This window comes from Alosa sapidissima, chromosome 8 (assembly GCF_018492685.1).
Source record: "Alosa sapidissima isolate fAloSap1 chromosome 8, fAloSap1.pri, whole genome shotgun sequence".
Classification (NCBI taxonomy): domain Eukaryota; kingdom Metazoa; phylum Chordata; class Actinopteri; order Clupeiformes; family Clupeidae; genus Alosa; species Alosa sapidissima.
Genome location: NC_055964.1, coordinates 38,199,960 through 38,225,582, shown reverse-complemented (window position 1 = coordinate 38,225,582; position 25,623 = coordinate 38,199,960). Strand labels below are relative to the sequence as shown.

The 25,623-nt window shown below is 45.3% G+C and overlaps 3 protein-coding genes across 6 annotated transcripts in view; 2 read left to right on the top strand and 1 right to left on the bottom strand.

Annotated features, from left to right (window-relative positions):
• ccdc157 (coiled-coil domain containing 157) overlaps nucleotides 1–1,362 on the bottom strand; it is an 11,484-nt gene extending 10,122 nt beyond the window's left edge. For all 4 annotated transcript variants that reach the window (XM_042102270.1, XM_042102271.1, XM_042102272.1 and 1 more), the window contains exons 1-3: nucleotides 1,006–1,362; nucleotides 748–913; nucleotides 1–466 (exon numbers count right to left, since the gene is read on the bottom strand). The exon at nucleotides 1–466 is cut by the window's left edge and continues 333 nt beyond it. In XM_042102270.1, coding sequence (XP_041958204.1) covers nucleotides 1–466; nucleotides 748–913; nucleotides 1,006–1,253 — 880 coding nt within the window. In that variant the 5' untranslated portion in view covers nucleotides 1,254–1,362. The remainder of the gene's footprint in view (nucleotides 467–747; nucleotides 914–1,005) is intronic.
• LOC121716106 (chemokine-like receptor 1) overlaps nucleotides 1–25,623 on the top strand; it is a 965,204-nt gene that overhangs the window by 607,012 nt on the left and 332,569 nt on the right. The gene's annotated exons all lie outside the window — the stretch shown is intronic.
• sf3a1 (splicing factor 3a, subunit 1) lies at nucleotides 1,449–24,180 on the top strand. Its single transcript, XM_042102282.1, is given in 16 exon segments — nucleotides 1,449–1,676; nucleotides 2,150–2,265; nucleotides 2,353–2,563; nucleotides 2,806–3,063; nucleotides 3,919–3,993; nucleotides 5,399–5,549; nucleotides 8,380–8,576; nucleotides 9,352–9,469; nucleotides 9,692–9,999; nucleotides 10,625–10,870; nucleotides 17,271–17,478; nucleotides 18,071–18,138; nucleotides 18,140–18,232; nucleotides 19,228–19,329; nucleotides 22,624–22,695; nucleotides 23,223–24,180. Coding segments are annotated over 16 exon segments (2,373 nt in total). The 5' UTR covers nucleotides 1,449–1,628; the 3' UTR covers nucleotides 23,325–24,180.

Genomic DNA, 25,623 nt, shown 5'->3' with positions numbered 1-25,623 from the left:
CCAGGAGTTGCTGCAGGGAGCAGGGCAAGCCGAGCGTCCCGCACAGACTGACCAGCGCAGCGCCGGACTCCCGCAGACTGGCCTGCACGCTGGCGCACGCGTCGCACGGCACCAGGGACGACTCGGCCGTCTGGACGCCCACGCTGTGCCAGTCGGACGAGATGCCAGGACTGGGCGGGATGCTGGGGGGCGTGGTGGGCCAGAGAGAGCTGGATGCTGATTGGCTGAGGAGGGTGGAGGAGGAGGAGGAGCTGAGGAGGTGGGGGAGGGACTGGCGGAGGTGAGAGGAGGAGGAGGAGGTGCTGCCAGGTGCTGCTCTGGGTCGGAGGTGGCTGTGGGGAGCTCTAGAGAGGCTGTGTGAGGAGGAGGAGGGCTGGGTGGCTATACTCCCGCTGCTCTGAAGGGAGGAGGTGCTGTGCAGCTGGCTCTGAGCGCCTCTGTCTGCTGGACTGGGTTTGAACACATTCTGAAACAGGAAGAAGATGCATTCCTTCAAATATCTAGATATTAATCAACAACAATTCTCTATGTTTATATTGCAGGTGTTTACATGAGGTGACACTGGTTTAAAAAAAAATATATAAAACATTAGGCTAGGCCTATTTACAGGTATGAACCATAAATAATGGCCTGCTCCAATGATGATAAAAACAGGACATTCATTAGGCTACAGATTTGTAATGCTATAATAGGCTACTGAGCTACTAACTATTGAGTCACTTCACCAAATCATAATCCATGTCTTACCTGCCGTGGATACTGTTTTCCCAGTTGCACTAGATTACTCCAGAAGTGTTTTACCACTGGACCAATGGACACTGAGGGAGCGGTCTGATTGGGGCCTGGGTTTTTCCTTTGACCCCCCAAAATGAGGTCTATGTGTGCGCTGAAGCTTTGCAGCAGAAGCATCAGTCTAAACGAAGGCAGGTGAACACTCCATCATTCATTGCATGCAGAAACAAATGCGACAGTGGAAGATATTTGCCTAAAAAAAGGGTTGCCCACCTGTCAATCACCAGCTCCAGCAAAACTATGTGAGTGTGCTGGTTGAATTCTTCTTCTCCCTCAACGAAGTCATATTTTTCCAACAGCAAAACAAGGTCCAGATTACAAGACTGTTTATCTGGGAATTTCCAGGATGGACATCTGACAGGTCCTGTTCGAGAGAAAACGTCTAGAACGGCACCCTGAAGATCAATTAAATCTCTACGAAGACTGTCAACACAGTCCTGGCGGCCCAAAAGATGAGTCATACTTTAAACACCTGTATTCGCATTTTCAAGAAACATGAGAACATGGTATGGTAGTTTGCAATGCAGTGTTTTGACTGTAGTGACATTTCATATGTTGTCATCTGTCCCCATAGCGACCAGTTATCAAAACCACAAATCCCACAATGCTCCTCAACTTCAGTGTTACCGGAAGTAGAAATAAATTATATCCTGGCGGCGAGTGAAACTCGGAAACACGTCGGGCATGAACATAAATCTTTTGAATTTCTAAACTCTGAACTTTTCTAGTTGCTTGAGCAGAAAATCAGCATTCGGAGTCTAAATAGAAACAACAAATAGCCCATTTTCGTGTCCTTATCGAGTTAGAGTGAGAGCTGTGAACTCAGTGCCTCAATCATGCCGCCTGGGCCTGTACAAATTGTCCAGCCGGAGCCCAACAATAAGGTGAGCGCACTAGCTTGTTCACGTTAATGAAGCGTTGGAAATAGTTGCCTGCAATAATTATTTAGATGATTCGTTTGAAACATGTAACCAGTAGTTATTTCCATGTATGTTTCACATTGAATTGATCAGTAAATGTCAGCCTCTTGATGTGTCTAACGGTAGCCATGATTAGCTAACTTAGTTAGCTTTGCTAGCTGCAGTGAGGTCGCCAACGAAGTTATATAAGTATATAATTAACGTTGACCCATTTAATCGTACTTACTTTTTGTGTGCATGATGGGATTTCTTTGTTGATATAACCTTATTGTACGTTGTTACTTTCAGTCGTAAGGGTTGAAAATATTTACACATTTACAATGTGTAAACCATGTGTGTATTAAGTTACTACCAGACCAATGAAGTGTCACTCGAAGATTGATAGTCATTCTGTAAAAAACCTCACTTCTGTAAAAATAACCTCAATTTCATTTCAGCCAGAAGAAGCTATCGTTAAAGATGACACTCCAGCAACGAAACCCATCGTCGGGATAATCTACCCACCTCCCGAGGTCCGAAACATCGTTGACAAGACGGCGAGTTTCGTAGCCAGGTCTGTTGTCAAAGCTAGATTCTGTAATGAGTGAAGTAGCCCACAATTTTGGTGTTGCTCACGACATCTACTTTGTTCATATTGCAGGAATGGACCAGAGTTCGAGGCCAGGATCCGTCAGAACGAGATAAACAACCCTAAGTTCAACTTCCTGAACCCCAATGACCCCTACCATGCCTACTATCGCCACAAAGTCAACGAGTTCAAGGAGGGCAAGGCCCAGGAGCCGTCTGCAGCCGTGCCCAAAGTCATGCAGCAGCAGGCTTTGCAACAGTCCTCTCAGCAGCTACCACAGAAGGTCAGCCTTGCACTGGACATCCATAGCCAGTCGTCCTCTGCCCTGGGCATCCATAGCCAGTCATCCTCTGCCCTGGACATCCTTAGCCAGTTGTTCCCTGGACATCCATAGTCATTCTCTCCATGCCACTAGTAGGCTGGTGTCACAGAGAATAGTTGTTGTTTGTCTCCCATTCAAGTTTCTACCGGTCAGATTGTACTGGAACTAGCGAGAGTTCTCCTGATGTGCTCTGTCTCGTGCAGGTCCAAGCGCAGGTCATTCAGGAGACTGTGGTGCCCAAGGAGCCGCCTCCAGAGTTCGAGTTCATCGCCGACCCGCCGTCCATCTCGGCCTTCGACCTGGACGTGGTCAAGCTGACCGCCCAGTTCGTGGCGAGGAACGGCCGGCAGTTCCTGACCCAGCTGATGCAGAAGGAGCAGCGGAACTACCAGTTCGACTTCCTGCGGCCTCAACACAGCCTCTTCAACTACTTCACCAAGCTGGTGGAGCAGTACACCAAGGTACACACACACACACACACACACACACACACACACACACTCCTACGGCCTCAACACAGCCTCTTCAACTACTTCAGCGCACACACACACACACACACACACCAGTGTTTCCCATACAATAATAATAATAATAATAAGCTTTATTTGTATAGCACCTTTCATACACAGAATGCAGCTCAAAGTGCTTTACATTTGAAGCATGTAACACAATAATAGTCAGTCAGTCATTATCAATCACTTTTCTTCATTGCTGGGGCTGTTTATGATTTACTCAGCAACATATCAAAAATATAGAAAATGACGTCATAAGACTGGCAGCCTGATAAGCCAAATTGACTTATTTGTGGCGGCCCACCACAATATCAACATTGACCACATCCACACAATGATTTTCCAGGTTGTACTAAATTGTGCTTAAATCTGGTTAGAATCATAACCACACTGCAGTAATTTGTTAAACTGTTGCATTCAGGTTAATTCTGCAAATCTACCACCACAAATATAATTCAATTCTGTGGGAAACACTGCACATTCACACTGCAGTACACACACACACACACACACACTCACACTGCAACCCACCTAAAGGTCTCCTGCTGTTTTGTGTTCTAGGTTCTGATCCCACCTACACCTAAAGGTCTCCTGCTGTTTTGTGTTCTAGGTTCTGATCACCTAAAGGTCTCCTGCTGTTTTGTGTTCTAGGTTCTGATCACCTAAAGGTCTCCTGCTGTTTTGTGTTCTAGGTTCTGATCCTGCTGTTTTGTGTTCTAGGTTCTGATCCTGCTGTTTTGTGTTCTAGGTTCTGATCCTGCTGTTTTGTGTTTTAGGTTCTGATCCTGCTGTTTTGTGTTCTAGGTTCTGATCCCACCTAAAGGTCTCCTGCTGAAGCTGAAGAAGGAAGCAGAGAACCCACGAGAGGTTCTGGATCAGGTGAGATGTTGGACAGCGCTGCCCTTATTGAGTTGATCTATTGATTGGTTATTTTAAATGATTGACTTTTGGCATGAAATAGCCACAGGTACTGATGTGTCTTTAAAGCAAACATAACTGACTTGACCAAGGTTTATAATAACATGAGTTTTATGATAATAGTAGTAAAAGTACTGTACTTATAAAACTACTACTGTTATTATAAAACTATTAGTGTTATTATACAACTACTGTTATTATAAAACTACTACTATTATAAAACTACTGTTATATACTGTGTGCTCCTCAGGTGCGCTACCGTGTGGAGTTTGTGTGTGTGTGTGTTTGTAGTCACCTGTATGTGTGTGTGTTCTTCCTCAGGTGCGCTACCGTGTGGAGTTTGTGTGTGTGTGTGTGTGTGTGTGTGTGTGTGTGTGTATGTAGTCACCTGTGTGTGTGTGTGTGTGTGTGTGTGTGTGTGTGTGTGTGTGTGTGTGTGTGTGTGTGTGTATGTAGTCACCTGTGTGTGTGTGTGTTCTTCCTCAGGTGCGCTACCGTGTGGAGTTTGTGTGTGTATGTAGTCACCTGTGTGTGTGTTCTTCCTCAGGTGCGCTACCGTGTGTGTGTAGTCACCTGTGTGTGTGTGTGTGTGTATGTAGTCACCTGTATGTGTGTGTGTTCTTCCTCAGGTGCACTACCGTGTGGAGTTTGTATGTGTGTTTGTGTAGTCATCTGTGTGTGTGTGTGTTCTTCCTCAGGTGCGCTACCGTGTGGAGTTTGTGTGTGTGTATGTAGTCACCTGTGTGTGTGTGTGTGTTCTTCCTCAGGTGCGCTACCGTGTGGAGTTTGTGTGTGTGTATGTAGTCACCTGTGTGTGTGTTCTTCCTCAGGTGCACTACCGTGTGGAGTTTGTATGTGTGTTTGTGTAGTCATCTGTGTGTGTGTGTGTTCTTCCTCAGGTGCGCTACCGTGTGGAGTTTGTGTGTGTGTATGTAGTCACCTGTGTGTGTGTGTGTGTGTTCTTCCTCAGGTGCGCTACCGTGTGGAGTTTGTGTGTGTGTATGTAGTCACCTGTGTGTGTGTTCTTCCTCAGGTGCGCTACCGTGTGGAGTTTGTGTGTGTGTGTGTGTATGTAGTCACCTGTGTGTGTGTTCTTCCTCAGGTGCGCTACCGTGTGGAGTTTGTGTGTGTGTGTGTGTATGTAGTCACCTGTGTGTGTGTTCTTCCTCAGGTGCGCTACCGTGTGGAGTTTGTGTGTGTGTGTGTGTATGTAGTCACCTGTGTGTGTGTTCTCCCTCAGGTGCGCTACCGTGTGGAGTGTGTGTGTATGTAGTCACCTGTGTGTGTGTTCTTCCTCAGGTGCGCTACCGTGTGGAGTTTGTGTGTGTGTGTGTATGTAGTCACCTGTGTGTGTGTTCTTCCTCAGGTGCGCTACCGTGTGGAGTGGGCGAAATTCCAGGAGCGGGAGAGGAAGAAGGAGGAGGAGGAGCGGGAGAAGGAGCGCGTGGCGTACGCGCAGATCGACTGGCACGACTTTGTTGTCGTGGAAACGGTGGACTTCCAGCCCAACGAGCAAGGTGAAGTGTGCGGCCGCTCTGCCGCTCTGAGGCGTCTCGTTCCTCCGTCAGCGCCCTCCTCTGTTCTGCTCTGGTGCCGTAGTGTCAGTTCTCCAGCGCCCTCCTCTGTTCCGCTCTGGTGCCGTAGTGTCAGTTCTCCAGCGCCCTCTTCTGTTCCGCTCTGGTAGTGTCAGTTCTCCAGCGCCCTCTTCTGTTCCGCTCTGGTAGTGTCAGTTCTCCAGCGCCCTCTTCTGTTCTGCTCTGGTAGTGTCAGTTCTCCAGCGCCCTCTTCTGTTCCGCTCTGATGCCGTAGTGTCAGTTCTCCAGCGCCCTCCTCTGTTCCACTCTGATGCCGTAGTGTCAGTTCTCCAGCGCCCTCTTCTGTTCTGCTCTGGTAGTGTCAGTTCTCCAGCGCCCTCTTCTGTTCCGCTCTGATGCCGTAGTGTCAGTTCTCCAGCGCCCTCCTCTGTTCCGCTCTGATGCCGTAGTGTCAGTTCTCCAGCGCCCTCTTCTGTTCCGCTCTGATGCCGTAGTGTCAGTTCTCCAGCGCCCTCTTCTGTTCTGCTCTGGTAGTGTCAGTTCTCCAGCGCCCTCTTCTGTTCCGCTCTGACCAAGGGGGCAGGCGAATTCCCGGAAGTAGAAGAATCGACGTAGGCTGGAGGGACCACCTCTCTGCTAACTCCCATAGAAGCCCATTCATTCTAGGATTTTTTTGAAATACCATAACTTCATATAACATATATCCCGTGCCGATATTGTAGCTTCTGTGTAATCCACATAAACACTACAAAGGCAAAACAGACTCCACTACCTCGTCCGTAACGTTGGTTACCCGTAAGAAGAATGGTTAGCTTGTTCGGTTGGAGGGAAGCTAGCTTTGACGTAATCTCTCTTTCGCGCCGTAGGGAGATCACCGTATTGTTTGGATAAGAAGCTCAGTCCACCTTACTGTCTATGACGGTAACTCATAAGCAAAACCTAGCATACACGACCGTATGTTAAGGTAAAGCCAAAGATCCTTCATTACTAGCTCCGCTTTAACCCTCTCTGGTAAAGCATTACACAGAGGCAACCTAATAATAATAAAAAAGTAAACCTATTTTTTTTAAAAACAGCACTAATCATTACAGAGGTTTTTGACGGATTGACCGTAGGTCGGAAAAGTGGAAAGAAGATTAGCTTCAAGGCTATAACTTTTTTGTTTTGTTGACTGTTTTTGAAGATGATCATGTATGGTAGCTTCAACATTAACACGACTTGGTGAGGATGATATTAATAATAATAATACATAAATAAATGTTTAACTTTGATGACTTTGAAGGCGAAGGAAGTGTGAGAAGAATTTCTGTGTAGCCTATCTATCTTACAAGATTCAGTTCTATGGCTAACGTCACAAAGTTAAGTGTGAGTCTGCGCAGTAGCCTACTGGGGGGACCAACTGAAAAATCGTTCTATTTGACTCAGTGCCCTCCCATTGAAAACGACGGAGTCTGTTCGTCCATTTCTTTTACTGTCTATGGCTCTGATGCCGTAGTGTCAGTTGTCCAGCGCCCTCTTCTGTTCCACTCTGGTAGTGTCAGTTCTCCAGCGCCCTCCTCTGTTCCGCTCTGGTGCCGTAGTGTCAGTTCTCCAGTGCCCTCTTCTGTTCTGCTCTGGTGCCGTAGTGTCAGTTCTCCAGCGCCCTCTTCTGTTCCGCTCTGGTAGTGTCAGTTCTCCATCGTGTCATATCGCTAGATGAGTACATAGTCATACTAAGGTGTTACATACTGATACTGAACTTAGACATTTTTATAGATTTGGAACGGTTCAGATATATTAAATATTTATAATGTCTCAGCTCAACTCTGTTAAGTCCCAAAAGTGTGCACCAGGATGAGCTAAGGAGCTGCGTGGTGCCATGTGTGTTAGAAAAGACCCTGTAGTGACCTCGTGTGGTGACCTCGTGTGGTGACCTGTAGCAGAGACGGTTGATAAAGCGAGACGATTCATAAGAGGGTAAATTCTGGCACGTTGTGACGTGGGGTTCGAAGCTGTCACGCCCATTTAGGAGTCTAGCGGGAGGTCCAGTGTCTATGTATTCCTATGGGAGAAATGAACATGTTCACGGAATATGACCAATCCCTTAGCCCTACATTCAGCCATGTAAGTTTTGAACCCATTTTCTAGAAGCCACATGTCTCCCTAACATTCCGACATTGAAATTGTATTTTCCAACGAAACAAATAAAGACAAAAATAGCTTTGTTCGTGATCTGTCACTGTCTCCTCAAAGCTCTGGTGCACAGCCACCTGTTCTCAGAGGCTCTAGACTCAGAGATGGTTGATGATAAACTAACCTAACATATTTTTGCTAGAACTAGTAGACTACCACAAAGTTGCTGAACATATGTTATTTCAGGTTTGTTTGCAACAATATATAAGTTTAACCAAAGTTCTTAGCTGCTAGCTAGCTAGCGAACATTCCCATTCACTTTCCGTTTACTGTGCTAACGTTAGCTAGCTAGCTAGCTAGCTAGCTTGGTTAACGGGGCAAAATGAAATTATTCATTCCGTGTCCGAAAGAGTGTTTCATTGGCATCACATACAAACAATGACTGTAAAATAGTATACAAAATTATATGTATATGTTATTATTGCTTATTCAGAGAAAAGTTTGTTTTGACACGCCTATTTAGGAGTCCGGAACTAGTGCCATTTCGTTCCATTGGTGAATCGTCTTATGATTCGTCTTAGTTAACTATAGAATCTTTGCCTGTAGTGACCTCGTGTGTTGACCTCGTGTGGTGACCTCGTGTGGTGACCTGGTGTGTTGACCTGGTGTGGTGACCTCTTGTGGTGTTTGTCCTGCGCAGGTAACTTCCCTCCCCCCACCACTCCTGAGGAGCTGGGTGCGCGGCTGCTGATCCAGGAGCGCTATGAGAAGTACGGGGAGAGTGAGGAGGTGGAGATGGAGGTGGAGAGTGAGGACGAGGACGAGGAGCGCGAGGGCCGCGAGGAGGGACACGCCGCACAGCCCGACCAGGACACGCAGCTGCAGGACATGGACGAGGTCAGAACCCAACCCTCTATCTAGTGTGTAATCAGTAATGTGACCAGGACACGCAGCTGCAGGACATGGACGAGGTCAGAACCCAACCCTCTATCTAGTATGTAATCAGTAATGTGACCAGGACACTCAGCTGCAGGACATGGAGGAGGTCAGTATGAATCACCTTCATCAGTAATGTGACCAGGACACTTAGCTGCAGGACATGGACGAGGTCAGAACCCAACCCTCTATCTAGTATGTAATCAGTAATGTGACCAGGACACAGCTGCAGGACATGGACGAGGTCAGAACCCAACCCTCTATCTAGTATGTAATCAGTAATGTGAGCAGGACACTCAGCTGCAGGACATGGAGGAGGTCAGTATGAATCACCTTCATCAGTAATGTGACCAGGACACTTAGCTGCAGGACATGGACGAGGTCAGACCCACACCAGCGCGATAACACGGGGTTCTACGATAGCACGGGGTTCTAAACCAGCGCGATAACACGGGGGGGGGGGGGGGGGGGATAAACGACCCCCGTGAATCACCTTCATCAGTAATGTGTCCTTCATTATTTGTAAACTGAAGAAGGCAAAGTGAATAAGATTCCGAACTTAGAGTCCATTGTGCCCTTATACTCCTCATGAAATGACCGTTTCAGGATCTAGCGCAGCTCTAAATTAGGTCATATTCACTTCTAATGGTCATATTCAGTTCTAATGGTCACTTCTAATGGTCATATTTGTGTGATGTGTGATGCCTGGCGTTGTGTTGCGTTGTGCTGTTGGCAGGGTTCGGATGAGGAGGACGACGGCATGAAGGCTCCGCTGCCCCCAGACAACCCCATGCCCCCCCCACTGCCCCCCACCCCCGACCACGTCATCATCCGCAAGGACTACGACCCCAAGGGTGAGAGGTCACGCCGTTACCATGACAATCACAAGCAGTCAGTACTTGTGGTGGCAAAAGCTAACCTGTTTTACTCTCTCTCCCTCTCTCCTTGTTTTACTCATCCTTCCTCTCTCTATCTCTCTCTCTCTATCTCTCTTTTTTCTCTTTTCTTGTTGTTACTCTCCCTTACACTCACACTCGTGCCCACACACACACACACACACACGCTGGCGGGTGCAGCCTCTAAGCCGCAGCCCTCTGTGTCTGCTCCTGACGAGTACCTGATCTCCCCCATCACTGGCGAGCGCATCCAGGCCAGTAAGATGCAGGAGCACATGCGCATCGGCCTGCTGGACCCCCGCTGGCTGGAGCAGCGTGACCGCAGCCTGCGCGAGCGCCAGGTGGAGGACGAGGTGTACGCGCCCGGCCTGGACATCGAGAGCAGCCTGAAGCAGCTGGCCGAGAGGCGTACCGACATCTTCGGCGTGGAGGAGACAGCCATCGGCAAGAAGATCGGCGAGGAGGAGATCCAGAAACCCGAGGAGAAGGTGAGTGGGACAGAACCAGGGACCAGGACCAGGGGGGTCCAATCGGCCGTTTGGGGTGGACAGGACCAGGACCGGCCATTTGGGGGGGACAGGACCGGGGCCCGGCCGTTTGGGGTGGACAGGACCGGGGCTCGGGGGGTCCAAGCGGCCGTTCGGGGTGGGGATTGCTGATATAATCAGGGTTCCCACGGGTCATGGAATTTCTGGAATATCATGGAATTTTGTGAAGTCCATTCCGGACAAAGGGGATTTAAACTTGGGGAAATACATTAATGCAAATATATGTCCATGCAGAATTGAGTTTACCAGCTAACCAGCTAGCCCTTCACCTCAGTACTGCTAGAGAGCATTGCTCTCACTGTTTTGGGTTCCTCAGTACTGCTAGAGAGTATTGCTCACTGTTGGGTTCCTCAGTACTGCTAGAGAGTATTGCTCACTGTTGGGTTCCTCAGTATTGCTAGAGAGTATTGCTCTTTTGTTTCATGGCGAGTGCAGACCCAGATTTTCTCACACACCCATAAACCGTGTTCTAATCCTGTTCTCTGGATGTTCTCCCTGTGCGTGTGTGTGCGCGTGCGTATGTCTGTGTGTGTGTGTGTGTGTGTGTGTGTGTGTGTGTGTGTAGGTGACGTGGGATGGGCACTCTGGCAGCATGGCGCGTACCCAGCAGGCAGCACAGGCCAACATCACGCTGCAGGAGCAGATCGAGGCCATCCACAAGGCCAAGGGGCTGGTGCAGGAGGACGACTCCAAGGACAAGATCGGCCCCAGCAAGCCCCACGAGGGGCAGTCCCAGGGCATGCTGCCCACGCCGTCCATCCCACCCAGCATGCCCAAACCCTCACCACCAGCCCCGCGCAACACACACACCGTGAGTACAGCACACACACACACACACCGTGAGTACAGCACACACACACACCGTGAGTACAGCACACACACACACACACCGTGAGTAGAGCAGAGCACGCACGCACACACACACGCAAAAATGCATCTTAGCTGAACGCTAATCCAGTTGCTAATGCAAGTGCACAGGATGGCTGTGTGATGCTTTTAAAGTAAGAATGCCTAAATGTGTGTGTTTGTGCATCAAGGCAGGGCTCTACTGTGCGCCCATTTCACATGTGAGTAAAAATGATGTCTATAAAATACACCGCACATTGAGAAACATTACTTGTGCGAATCATAGATTCACATCGCGAATGCAGCATAAAAGCTACACCTCCCATCAACGTTAGCAGTTTCGCAACGTTAGCAGTTTCGCATTGTTTACCTTTATGGTGACTCACTAGTCGCTTCTACCAAATTGAAGGGCAGAAAAAGCGTAAAGTTTGACTAGCCAGCCAGGACGCCCAGTAGAACTAATTTCTTCAGTCCACAGAATTCATTAGGAAAATGTAAATGTACCAACAACGAAGAAAGATAGAGGAGGAGCAGGATGATCTGAGAATGCAGTGAGAGAAGGAAAGGTAACGTGCCTTTTAGCCCAGTTAACGGATCGGCTGCAATATTCAAAATATAGCCGTAGCAAACGGGCAAAAGTAGCCTCTTAAAAAAATTATATTTTAAAAATAAACAATATGTAAGAGGTTATTGCTGTGTAGGCCTACTTAACTTCTGCAGTAGTAAAGGGAAGAAATGTAAACAGTTTAGTGCCGCTTGTTTAAGTGCAAACTGCCTTGCGTGGCACATGAGTGGCATTTGGCTTTGTTGGCATCCACTGTGGTAAAAATAAAGTATTAATCCACAAAGAGGCAAAAAGTATCCCACAGGCAAGTCGACCGTACGGCAGAGTACAAAGCTTTATTCACGACGCCGGAGACAGGTTACAAACACACACAAGGCATCCCAGGCAAGCATGAGAGCAACAGGTCTGTTGTAGACAAAGTCTTACCGTTATTTATAGGACTAAACAGGGTATTCTTGACCAATTACGTAGAATAAAGAAAAAACAGTTGTCATCATAAAGAAAGCTAATTAGAAGACAAGCTGGTGCTACTCCAGACTCTAGGGAGGTTGACCTTGGATGTCACAGCTACGAGAAAACCATAATAACTGAGATCATCCATGTAATGTCTACATTTTCATGCTTAAGTGTAGAGGTGTACGCACATCTATATTGATTCTACAGGTGCTGGGTACTACAAATACTGAGTGAAACAAAAGAAAAGATATCTGCAAACTGTTTCTAAAGCTCCCAGTTTAATGGTGGGTGATGTACAACGTTTTGACCACTCAGGTCTTCATCAGGTGTGGATATCTTTTCTTTTGTTTTACTTGTCTTGCTTGTCACTTGAGGGGAAACCTTAAGCTTTTAAATAGCTAGCGTAATCAGCTAATCGATGCTGTTCAGTGGCCAGCTATTGGGAGACAAAAGGACTCAATTTGGCCCAGAAACCATCATGGTGGTGTGGATGATGTAGCTGTCATGATTATCGTGTTGTGGATGATGTCGCTGTCATGATTATCGTGTTGTGGATGATGTCGCTGTCATGATTATCGTGTTGTGGATGATGTCGCTGTCATGATTATCGTGGTGTGGATGATGTCGCTGTCGTGCTGTGGATGATGTCGCTGTCATGATTATCGTGCTGTGGATGATGTCGCTGTCATGATTATCGTGCTGTGGATGATGTCGCTGTCGTGGTGTGGATGATGTAGCTGTCATGATTATCGTGCTGTGGATGATGTCGCTGTCATGATTATCGTGCTGTGGATGATGTCGCTGTCATGATTATCGTGCTGTGGATGATGTCGCTGTCATGATTATCGTGCTGTGGATGATGTCGCTGTCGTGGTGTGGATGATGTAGCTGTCATGATTATCGTGGTGTGGATGATGTCGCTGTCGTGGTGTGGATGATGTAGCTGTCATGATTATCGTGGTGTGGATGATGTCGCTGTCGTGGTGTGGATGATGTAGCTGTCATGATTATCGTGTTGTGGATGATGTCGCTGTCATGATTGGAGTTGAGAGGGAGTTCTCCAAATCAAAAGGGAGGAGCCGTATCTCTTGGTAATCATGCTAGCACCATAGATGGTACGCTTCTGTTTCTGAAGTGATGCTCAAAGATCCTTCTGTGTGACCTGTGTAGCGTTACGTGAGACGGCCAGTCACCAGCCGCTTCAGATCTCTTCACACATTTATTATGACCGCCGCGCAGCGAAGCGGCGGTCATATAGGTTTAGTCAGATTTTTTTTTTTTTTTTTTTCTTTTTCGCATGCCCAAATTTCCGTCAATGATTCCCGGGACACTGAAAGACCGGGGTACACGAAACTTGGTGGGCATGTAACCCCACATGGATAGCATGGAACCATCGTTTTTCGTTTTGATCTGTAGCCCCCCCGCTGGACTGGACCCCCCGAAAGGAGGGTAGGGCAGACACAGTTTTCTGTGAATATCTCGAAAACCGTAGGGTTTAGGAGGACCATTTTTTTTTTTGTATGTTGATCTCAAGGGGCCATGTCAACCTATTCCATAACCACTCATTTCATGTATAACGCCACCTAGTTAAACACAAAAAAGTAAAAATGAGGTGTTGTAATTGAAGGTATCTGTGACCTAACATAGTCAAAACTGCACGAAATTGGAAGTGTAGGATCATTATGACACCCTCTGTATGCACGCCAAGTTTTGTGGAATTCCGTTCATGGGGGGCCACACAATAAATTAATTTATGTTACTGTACACCAACTGGCCTGTAGGTGGCCGGAGACAGTTTTCTGTGAATATCTCGAGAACCGTAGGGCCTAGGAGGTCCACCTTTTTTATGTATGTTGGTCTTAAGGGGGCATGTCAACCCATCCCATTACCACTTATTTCATGTATAGCGCCACCTAGTTAAAAATTAAAAAGCAAAAAATTAGGTGTTTTCATCACAATATCTCTGGCTGACAAGGTCAAAACTGCACGAAATTAAAAGTGTAGGATCATTATGACACCCTCCGAATGCATGCCAAGTTTTGTGTACTTTCGTTCAGGGGGGGCCTTACAATAAAATAATTTATGTGTACATTTAGTGACGTACACCAACAAGGATTCCCGGGACACTGAAAGACCGGGGTACACAAAACTTGGTGGGCATGTACCCCCACATGGATAGCATGGAACCGTCATTCTTCGTTTTGATCTGTAGCCCCCCGCTGGACTGGACCCCCCGAAAGGAGGGTAGGGCAGACACAGTTCTCTGTGAATATCTTGAGAACTGTAGGGCCTAGGATGACCAATTTTTTCCGTATGTTTGCCTCCAGGGGTCATGTTAACCCATTCCATGTGCACACATGTGCATAAACAGATACACACGCACACACATACATTTACAGTAATCATACGTATGACACATACTCACACAGTAGACATGTACGCATGCATGCACATGCACAAACACACATACGCAGGCAAACACACAAGCACGCACATACACACACACACACACACACCCACACATAAACATAAACATAAATTTGTACACGCACACATGCACACAATTCAAGAATTTTTCCCGTCATCTACTCCCTGAATTTTTGGTCATTGATACCCGGGACACCGAACCACCGGGGTACATGAAATTTGGTGGGTATGTAGCCCCACTAGACTTTTACGGAAAAATTTCATTTCGTCCCCGGCCGATACATAATTACAAATTCAGTAGGATTAAAAGAAAGCCAAAATAAATATTCATCATCATCATCATGGCTGCATTTTCAGTATTGGCGAGAAGTAGTCGTTTGTCCACTAGATGGCGCATCGTTGCAGTGAGACGTAATTTTGTTGGAAGTTAAAAGTGGGTTGGAAAAAACAATGGACGCTTCATACAAGGACTGTAATTTACCGCAGAGAACATCTAATAAGGATAGGACGATGTTCACATGAAGTGTAATTCCCATTTCTTCTTGAAGCCGAAATAAATCTGAGGATGTTTATCGGACATGCTTGGTTTTTACTGCAGGTACGTTAATCTTGTAATATCAATAAGGACCTAGGTAATGTTATCGTTAGCGTTGGTTGAGTGATGGAGGCATTTGATTTATTGCATAAGTAGAAAACTATAAATGCGGTTATACCAAGCAAATGTATAGCAGCACTGTTTGTATCTTTCGACTGTCATTGCACGTGCTACAAAATCATTCTGTGCAATGGAAGATTTACCAACGTTACACCAGTCTGATACAGTTTTGCCTATACATGCGTGAGACTGAGACGCCTGTTTATTTTGTTTTAAGTGCGTGCAGGGTGTGAGAGGGGAATCGATGTGCTTTGATTACAGCTTGGTAGTTGTAGTCTGTGAAATTAAAAAGCACGTGTGTGTGAAGTATCCAAACAATGACACCTTCATTTCATTATGGCTGCTTTAGCAAAACACCTTAAGCTACTGTGTAGTGGGTCCCATTTAGAAGTGGCTACTTCATTCGCCCTTTCCTTGACTCATGGAGCTGCGTGAATGTTATTACAACTTTTCGCCACGATATGACAGTTTAAGTCCGCTTGATACTGTAAGGCGTAAGCCATTGGTTTCCAAAGGAGATTTTATTTGTGTCGCCAGCATAGCCTATTGACAATTTATGTTGTAAATAGGCCTACCTTATAATCCTACCTGTAGCTTAGGGAAGCTAACAGCTTTCTATTAGGATCTAGTTTGTTAGTTACCGTTTTGTCATAACTCCCTGATGCATTTTTGCATTTAGAATAGCCAGAGCGTGTATATCTCAATCGGAAAATTAAACAATATCGGGTGCCTATGGACTAGGCTGGGTGAACCCAGCCTGATCTGCCCGCTATTTATTTTTTTATTTCTTAAAAGATTGAGCTTGGTCTGATGAAAGCCAGACTAGCCATGGACCTCAGTTAAACAATGCAAGGGAACATGAATCAGCCTATATTTGCACTAACAATAACGGACAAAAGCTCTTCAACTTTGGCCCGTTAAAATGTGTATGAACAGTCTAGCGACGCATTTCATCAAGGCCCATTTGGACATGTCAGTTATTTGCACCACTGGTTAGATGTAAAACAGCATTTCGTTTCAGACTAGGCTACTGTTACTTAATTTGTGCATTAACAATAACGTTTCAGACTACTGTTACTTAATTTGTGCATTGACAATAAAGTATTACATGAAGATGACTAAAATCTTATGTAGAAGAAGAAACATTCACAAAAAATCCATCCATCCAAAAATGACCTTTGTTTTTGATAGCTGTTGAAAACGGCATGGAACTGACAGAGATGTTTTTGTTTAAAAATACATAAAATATCTATAAATAAATATAAATAAATAAATAACATTATGCTGATACCTTTTGCTTTTCCCAAATACAATGTAGCCTACAAGTGTAAGTGACCTTTCATCAATCCAGTTGCAATGGATGAACTGTGATGAACTGCCTTACTTGTGATTGTTTAGAGATTTTAAAGGTTTTATAACAATGCTACATCTTCTTTGGCTATTCTACAATCTATTCACCTTTTCAGCACCAGTAGGCTACTTTCTGTGCAGCCGCACACACACACTCAGGCATGCCAAACAAGCATACACAAAAGTTTCAAGAGTGGGGGATGGAGTAAAATATGGAGACAAATTGAAGTGTGATTTATTTTCGCGGAACGGATGTACAGGACTGAGCGGCGGTCATATTTTGTACCACTATGCGGTACATCTAGTTTCTTTAGCTATCAGAATGGACGCCTCGCTTGACCAATAGGGCAGCTGAAAGCAATCCGTTGGTCCACCCCAGCGTTGTAGAGTTGCATTGTAAACAGTTCAAATGCATCTCTCTGCTGTGTAGAGTTGAGTAGAATTAAATTAAATTAAATTAAAATGCAACACGCTCAGGTGTATGTAAAGTTGAATAGAATTAGATTGTAGGCAGTTAAAACACATCTCATTTGTGTGTAGTGTTAGAGTCAGACTGTACAATGATAAAACCCATCTCATGTGTGTAGTGTTGAAGAGTGAGATTGTAAAAGTATCTATCTATGTGTCTAGATGCCCCAGCTGGTGCGCACCACTCTGCTGTCGGCCGTGTGTGTGTGTGTGTGTGTGTGTGTGTGTGTGTGTGTGTGTGTGTGTGTGTGTGTGTGTGTGTGTGTGTGTGTGTGTGTGTGTGTGTGTGTGTGTGTGTGTGTGTGTGTGTGTGTGTGTGGTGTAAAGTATCTATCTTATCTACCCAGTTGCCCCAGCCGGTGCGCACCACTCTGCTGTCGGCCGTGTGTGTGTGTGTGTGTGTGTGTGTGTGTGTGGTGTAAAGTATCTATCTTATCTACCCAGTTGCCCCAGCCGGTGCGCACCACTCTGCTGTCGGCCGTGCCAGTGTTGCCCCGCCCCCCCATGGCGCCCGTGGTGCGTCTTGCCCCGGGGCAGGTGCTGACCCCCATGCCCCCCATGCTGCACACGCCCCGCATCAACGTGGTGCCCATGCCACCCTCCGGACCCCACATCATGACCCCCAGACCCCCGCCCATGGTGGTGCCCACAGGTGAGTTTTACACATGTACAGGCACACACACACACACACACACACACACACACACGCACGCACACAGGCACACACACACACACACATGTGCATGCACGCACACACACACCATATTCAGATTTTCTTACAGGCCCACACACACCATTCCCATAATGGTCAGATGCCTCTACACATTAGTCAAATGTCCACCAGGGGGTGCTGTGAATGTTTCAGCACAGTAGTGCTGCTGCTACTCAAATCTGTACCCAGATATCCAACTAGTGTGTGCTGCTGACTATGGTTTAGTGTAGCTGTAGGTTCTGTAGTTAAATCTCTCGTTCTTCTCTCCTCCTCCTTCTCTCCTCCTCCTCTCCTCTCCATCCTCTCCTCTTCCTCCTCCTCTTTTCCCCTTCTCTCCTCCTCCTCCTCTTCCTTTCCTCCTCCTCCTCCTCCTTTCCTCCTCCTCCTTCTCCTCCTCCTCCTCCTCCTCCTCCTCCTCTTTTCCCCTTCTCTCCTCCTTTCCTCCTCTTCTCCTCCCCTCATCCTTTCCTCCTCCTCTCATCCTCCTCCTTCTCTCCATCCTCTCCTTCTTCTCCTCCTCCTCGTCCTCCAGCGTTTGTTCCTGCCCCCCCCGTGCCCCAGCCTCCCAGCTCCTCTGCGGCCCCCATGCCCCCTGCCCACCCCCCCCCCTCCTCACGAGGACGAGCCCGTCAGCAAGAAGATGAAGACCGAGGACAACCTCATACCAGAGGAGGAGTACCTGCGCAGGAACAAGGTACGCACACACACACACACACACACACACACACACACACACACACACACACACACACACACACACACACACACACACACACACTTAGCTTGACACTATATATACCCTCAGAATAACTTTTTAGAAAAGCAAACACACAATCTCATTGCCAATAGGCGTTATGCATTAATGCAAATGAGACTCGGACGCAGAAGAAGAAAAGTAGAATGCTACTCTGACCTCTGAGTGGGCCTGACCTGAGCTTGGCTAACACCTGACCACACCTGAGCTGAGCTGAGCTGAGCTTGGCTAACACCACACCTGACCTGAGTTTGGCTAACACCACACCTGAGCTGACCTGAGCTGAGCTGAGCTTGGCTAACACCTGACCACACCTGACCTGAGCTTGGCTAACACCTGACCTGACCTAAGCTTGGCTAACACCACACCTGACCTGAGCTGAGCTTGGCTAACAACGGTCTATATAAACGGTCAAATCAACTTTATTTATATAGCACATTTCACGTGACAAGCACAAACCCAATGGCTTTAGCCTTTATTGGCCTCTTGCTTGCACACACACACATTCTCTCTCTCTCTCTCTGTGTTTACAGCCTTAATAAGTAGTTTCATGTTTTTGTCACAAATAATGTGACTCATTTGAGCCATATTTCCATCCCTCTGTATCAAAAGCCAAAGACATCAGAACACCATCAGATCACACAGCTCAGCTCATTCCAATGATGCTGCACCAGTGCAGACACATACATACACACACACGCCTGCACACAGGCAATTCATTTCCCTCATGTTAGTGTAGGGCCACTGATTTGGGTGCTGTTTCAGTGCAGCAGGTTGTGTTGGCAAAGCTGTATCACAGGAGGGTAGAATAGAGGATCTCTTTGAGAATGCATCACCTAACTATCACTCTCTTCTCTTACTCTCTCTCTCTCTCTCTCTCTCTCTCTCTCTCTCTCTCTCTCTCTCTCTCTCTCTCTCTCCCCCTCTTCTCTCAGGGTCCTGTCACAGTGAAAGTTCAGGTCCCAAACATGCAGGACAAGACGGAATGGAAACTGAGTGGACAGATCCTCAGCTTTACCGTTCCTCTCACAGACCAGGTAAGACACACGCACACACACACACGCACATATATACACACACGCACACACAAACAAAACCTTTCATATTTCATTCTCGGGTGTACAATTCAGGGCAGCCCTGATTTTCGATGTAGCCAAAATACAAACACACACCTAACCACACACACACACATGCGCGCAGGGTTGGGTCAGATTACTTTGAAATGTAATCCATTACTGACTACAAATTACATGGTAATTTTTGTAATCAGTAACGTAATCAGTTGGATTACCAAAAACATGTAACGTAATCTGATTACTTTAGGATTACTCTTAGATTACTTCAATAAATATGCCCATTAACTAAACGACACCACCACATAATTGATGAAAGAATTTTTCTCCACTCTTCTCCAAACATGCACAACTCAGCTTAACCTTTATAAGGGCACACCTGGACAAAGAATTTAGATTTCGCTGGCTTTTTTTGACCCAGGGACATGGCCTGAGATTGGCATTAAAAAGGAAGCATTAAACCCAAATGACACCATGTCCATTTCAATTGTGGGGGTGAGAAAATTATTATTTTGGGATGTTTTTCAACCAGGGGGACCTGGTGACTTTCTCAAAGTAAACAGTAACACTAAAACAAGAGGCTACATTAAGATTAGGAGGAAAAGATCAGGCAGTGTGCCGAGACACCTGCCCCAATAGTATGTAAGTTAGTAAGTAAGTATATATTTTGATCCTGTGAGGGACATTTGGTCTCTGCATTTATCCCAATCCGTGAATTAGTGAAGTCGAACCGGCAAGCCCAATTGCCGAAGCCCTAACCAGTAGGCCATGGCTGCACCAAAAGGCAGCATTTGAACATTAAACCACACAATGATCCAAAACATACAGCCAAACAAGGCAAGAATTGGTTAACAGAGAACAATATCAACATTTTAGAGCGGACCTCAATCTGTCAAAAAAGTGAGCACAAGGCCAAAGTCATGGCAAATAATCGTTCCTGCCTCAAAACCCAGATTGCTGCTAAAAAGGTGAAGTTTACAATCATTGTGGAGACATGAAGAGGCTTGGTGGGTATTATGAACCATTTTGAGAGCTGTGGTGGTAAATAAAGATGTTTCCAGTGATTGTTTAAAAAGGGTATGAATAATTTTGGGAAACGAAGGAGTGCGCGCACATTACAGGAGTGCAGGTGCTGGACCCAAAAAAGTAACTGAGAAGAAATAATAAAGGTCCGCACACTGATTGAAGCTCCCAAACGTGGATTTATTTGCACAAAAATAAATGTGCAAATAAATCCACGTTTGGGAGCTTCAATCAGTGTGCAGACCTTTATTAGTTCTTCTTTATGAATAATTTTGAACACGCAATCATAAAAATGTTAAAGTTAAAAACACTTTTTTTTTTTTATTCCATGTTTTTACCACATTGTCTTGCAACCTTTTGGCATGTCCAAGTGTAATTTTAAGTAAGAACAAACATATTGGTCAAGAAAAAATCAATATTTGCCAGGGGTATGAATAATTTTGTTCTTAACTATATCTTAAAAAAAGTCTAAAGTGAACGTCCTAATTAAATTAAAAGATAGCTAGGCTATCATGAAGTTGCATTGTTTGCATGATAAAATGTAATCAGGTAATCCCCAACAATGTAACTGTAATCTGATTACACAATTTTTTTATTGTAATCTGGGCTGATTATAGTTACTTGATTTTTGTAATCTGATTACGTAATCCAGATTACATGTAATCCATTATTACCCAACCCTGCATACGCACACGCACGCATTTTCGATGTAGCCAAAATACAAACATAAAATGGGCCGTGACACCGCGAAATGAGTCCGGTGTCGCGGAAATTTTTTTTTTTCTTTCAAAATTTCATTTGTTCAATTCCGCTCAGCCAACTCAGAGATATTGGCCACAATGTGAAAGCTATCCTCGTCTTAGCAAAAAAACACGTTTTGAGAAAATCGGCTTTAAAGTTTGAAGTGTAAATGATCTTTGGCTACTTTGGAGAACGGACAGCAGAGATTGACAGCGACAGCAACAGCAAAGACGATGAGCAATCAGATGGGACGTGGTCAGATGCTGATGAAGATGTAGGCATACCTGTCGTTTCAACTGAACCAGCAGCCGACATTCAGAATCTCTATCGTTTAATCCAAAAAGATCCGAACTACACAGCGCAGCTTCTAAATGCTCCATTCGTGCAGGCAATGAAAACCCGTGAGGCATTTCTAGCCTATAACTTGTGAGGTAGCCTATAATGTTCGATCAACTTCTGAAGATGACAAGGACAACAATAACCTAATGATTAATGCATAATGTTTTTGTTTTTAAATAGGCCGCCAACTCCATAACAAATTCAATCTGACCAATCGGGAGCAATCTCCGCGAGGGATCTGGTCAGCAACAACTGTTGGTGGCTGTTTCTTCTGCTAAATCTCTTGGCTAAAATAGAACATTTTTCAGAATAATTATGAGTATGATGACCGTCTTGAAGAGGTCAAAGGCCAAAACACGATGTTATCAGACCAAAGAAAACGGAAACTTTCCTGTTCTCACATACAGCAAGCGTCTGAACGAGGAAGAAATATGTCTTCCTATACATTTGGCCTTCAAAAACATATTTCTAGGTCGTTTTACAGTAAGATATGTCAATGAGTGATAGATAAGCTGCAGTTAGCAAGATTTTTTTGATCATATTCACTGAAACCGACACTGCTCCGACAGAACAACATAAATCAGCCAGTTTTAGAAAAGAGCCTGTAATTTGTTTTGCAAAAATCCACAGCTCCTGGTTCTTCTGGTCCAATCAGAGCGGGGCTGTGTGAGATCTGACTGTCAATCACAGTCTGGTGCGCACTGACGAGCACAAACTCGATGAGAGGGTGCTCGGTGGTAGTGGGGTAGGGGCATGAGAGTTGTAAACATTCAACATTTTGGCTAAGTCCCCTCAATCTGTCAGACTTGCCAATTGCAGCTTTAAGGAATGTGTTTGGTGAAATTAGAAAATACACATTGTAGTTATTTTTGGACCCTCTCTGCATTCAAATCGCTATATCTCGACCCTCTCTGCGTTCAAATCGATATCTCGACTCATTTCGTCGTGACACGCCGCAAATAATAATTCCTTGCTTCTCTTTGACACACACACACACAAACCAAGCCATTCACACACCCCTAGTGTGTGTACACATGCTCGCATACACACACACTCCCTGCCTGCAGTCATCCTGGACATCTGTGCTTTCTCCTCCTCTGGTATGTTTTGATGCGAGCGGCGTCTTGACAGGCTCTCATTTGTTTGACCCTCCAGGTGTCAGTCATCAAGGTTAAGATCCACGAGGCCACGGGGATGCCTGCCGGCAAGCAGAAGCTCCAGTATGAGGTAACTCCTAGAGGGCTAACTAGCAGCTCCTAGAGGGCTATCGAGCAGCTACTAGATGGCTAACTAGCAGTGGACAGCTCCTAGAGGGCGAACTAACAGCTCCTAGAGGGCTAACTAGCAGCTACCTAGAGGGCTAACTAGCAGCTACTAGAGGGCTAACTAGCAGCTACTAGAGGGCTAACTAACAGCTACCTAGAGGGCTAACTAGCAGCTCCTAGAGGGCTAACTAGCAGCTCCTAGAGGGCTAACTAGCAGCTACTAGAGGGCTAACTAACAGCTAGCTAGCAGCTACTAGAGGGCTAACTAGCAGTGGACAGCTCCTAGAGGGCTAACTAGCAGCTCCTAGAGGGCTAACTAACAGCATGACTGGGCGCCATGTTTTTCATATCCCTCATTTTCTGTCATTCTCTCACTTTTATCCCTTAATCTCTTGCTCTTTCGCTCACATGTGCAGTCTCTTCCAATCTATCTTGTTCTCTCTCTCCCTCTGTCTGTGCGTACCACTAACAGTGTATGTCTCTCCTCAGGGTATCTTCATTAAAGACTCCAACTCTCTGGCTTACTACAACATGAGCAACGGCTCCATCATCCACCTGGCCCTGAAGGAGAGAGGAGGGAGGAAGAAGTGAGCTGTGCCCAGCTTCCGGAACCTTACGCAGCGTTCTGGAGCCTTCAGCAAGGTTCAGCAGCCATGATTGGTTTTGCTGTAGTGCGAGAGGATCATTTGCCCTGTTCCACTGCCCTAATTTGCCCTGTTCCACTACCCTAATTTGCCCTGTTCCACTACCCTAAGTTCCTTGCTTTGGTTGTTTTCTCACCCGGGATTCCTGTTAATCTGTAGACCTCCTGGCACAATGGATTCTGTCAGATGTTTTTAAGGATGTACATCACCATGTTGAAAACTCTTACTAGTCGTAAAAAGTGTGTATTGGACTTTGTTGACCATTTGTTTTTAAAGCTTTGATTTCTAGAAGTGGATTAGTTACATAATTCCATGAACTATGATTACTTGAGGACAAATTCCAAATTGTAATGCTGAAATAATCCACAAACATAGGTTCTAGAAATAGACATTTGCCTTTTTGGAAAAGCTTTAGTGGGTCTCATTTGCGCACAAAGCGTCTCCTCTTGGGTTTGGCATTTACATCGGTCAAGCTGATAGTTACATCATTGAAAGGAAGTCCTCCAAAACCACAAGAATAATGTAAGAACATGGTGTAAATATTACAACTGGAGAGTTTATTCAACACACACACGCTGATGTGAAATCAAGTCCGTATGACCAAGCCAAAACAAGAATGTTTCAACTTGTGTACAATCTGCCCAAGTTTGGTTGTGGTACCTAGTTAAGATTAAAGACATTAGTGCAACTATATGGCATCCTCTTCATTGTCCATGTTCAGTGGGATTCTTCAATCTGTTTTCGGTTGCTGAAGATGAATAACCATTAAACAAATCAGAAAAAATAAATAGTGTTTGGCAGTATGTTTATGTGTGGATTTGTTTTAGCTTCTATGATCTATTAGCATCAAAAACATTGATGTTTTTTGTTTGGTTTAATGAAGCAGTTTGTTACGCATACATAACATTCAGTTCAAATCACTTTATTCACCCCCAGGGGGCAATTAAATGGCACAAAGAGCAGCATATTCCACCCATACATTACATCATCAATAGTAGTATACTAACCCTAACCCACCCCATACATTACATCATCAATAGTAGTATACTAACCTAGCGTTCATGGGCTTCGGAAAAACCTTTCTCCGAGTGAAAACATCATCATTCCGCGTCATTCACGTCACTTAATGTGTGAGTCAGAGGTCGGAAACTGGGGCTAGATTTTGCTAACAGAGTTGCCCAGTTAGGGGCTCGTCATCACTTTTGTCGTCACGTTGTAGTTCGTTTGTAGTCACACACACATGCAAGTCTGTGATCATACCTGCCTGTGAGCAAATGAATACAAAATAAAATGCAAATAAATACCATGTAAAAATAAATAGTATGTACAAATAAATATTATGTAAAAATAAATAGTATTTAAAAATCCAACCATCTAATCTATGACATATGGACAGTGTGGCTGTCAGTTAGGAGAGCTTGGTCACCATAACGGGTAGGCTGTCCTGTCCCCAATGAGTGGCCTGGGGCCTCATTTATAAAAGTGTTGCGTAGAAACCATCCTTCATTTGATCTTAGATCATTTCTGAAATGATCGTACGTGTGATTCAGAGAACACGAACGTATGCACAAAAAAACGTGCGTACGCCACCCTTCCAGATGTGCCCATTATAAATCACAAATGAACGTCAACTTGTGCGCAGCCGGATGGTTTTAGGTCTCCGCCTTGTAAACACCCCCTCATCAATATCATTAGCATATGTTTTAATGAAATCAATGGCCTAAAAGCTGTAGCCTATGTAAAATTATATATTGAAAACATTGTATAGGCCTAGCCTATGCCATCTGATGTTAACTAGCCTATATGCGTCAGTTCGAATAGCTTAACTAATTATGTTTTTTCCAGCAAAGCTTTCTGGAAAGAGATCGTATGCATCCATCCTTTTGCTTGCAGTAATGTGAATAATCAACATTTAGTATGTTTAGGCCTACTCTGATTTAGCCTACAAAACAGAGGACTAAATTATAAGCGTGATATGTCATGGCTTAACGTTTCTTTTAGGATAGGCTATGTTTTGCTGAAAAAGTAGCCTAGTTCGCCGGTCATTATTCATTCATTCTGCATATCTTTGCTATCGTTTTCTTTCAATAATGTCCAATGGCTTAAACATTGTCCTTTATTGTTGCTTTAGGCCTACCTTTATATTTTAGCCTACATTATTTAACTCACGTATTGTCATCTGATCTTGGGCACTGCCAGTCAAAAAAACAAACAGGTGCGCGCTCTGCACCTCTTTACGCAACTCC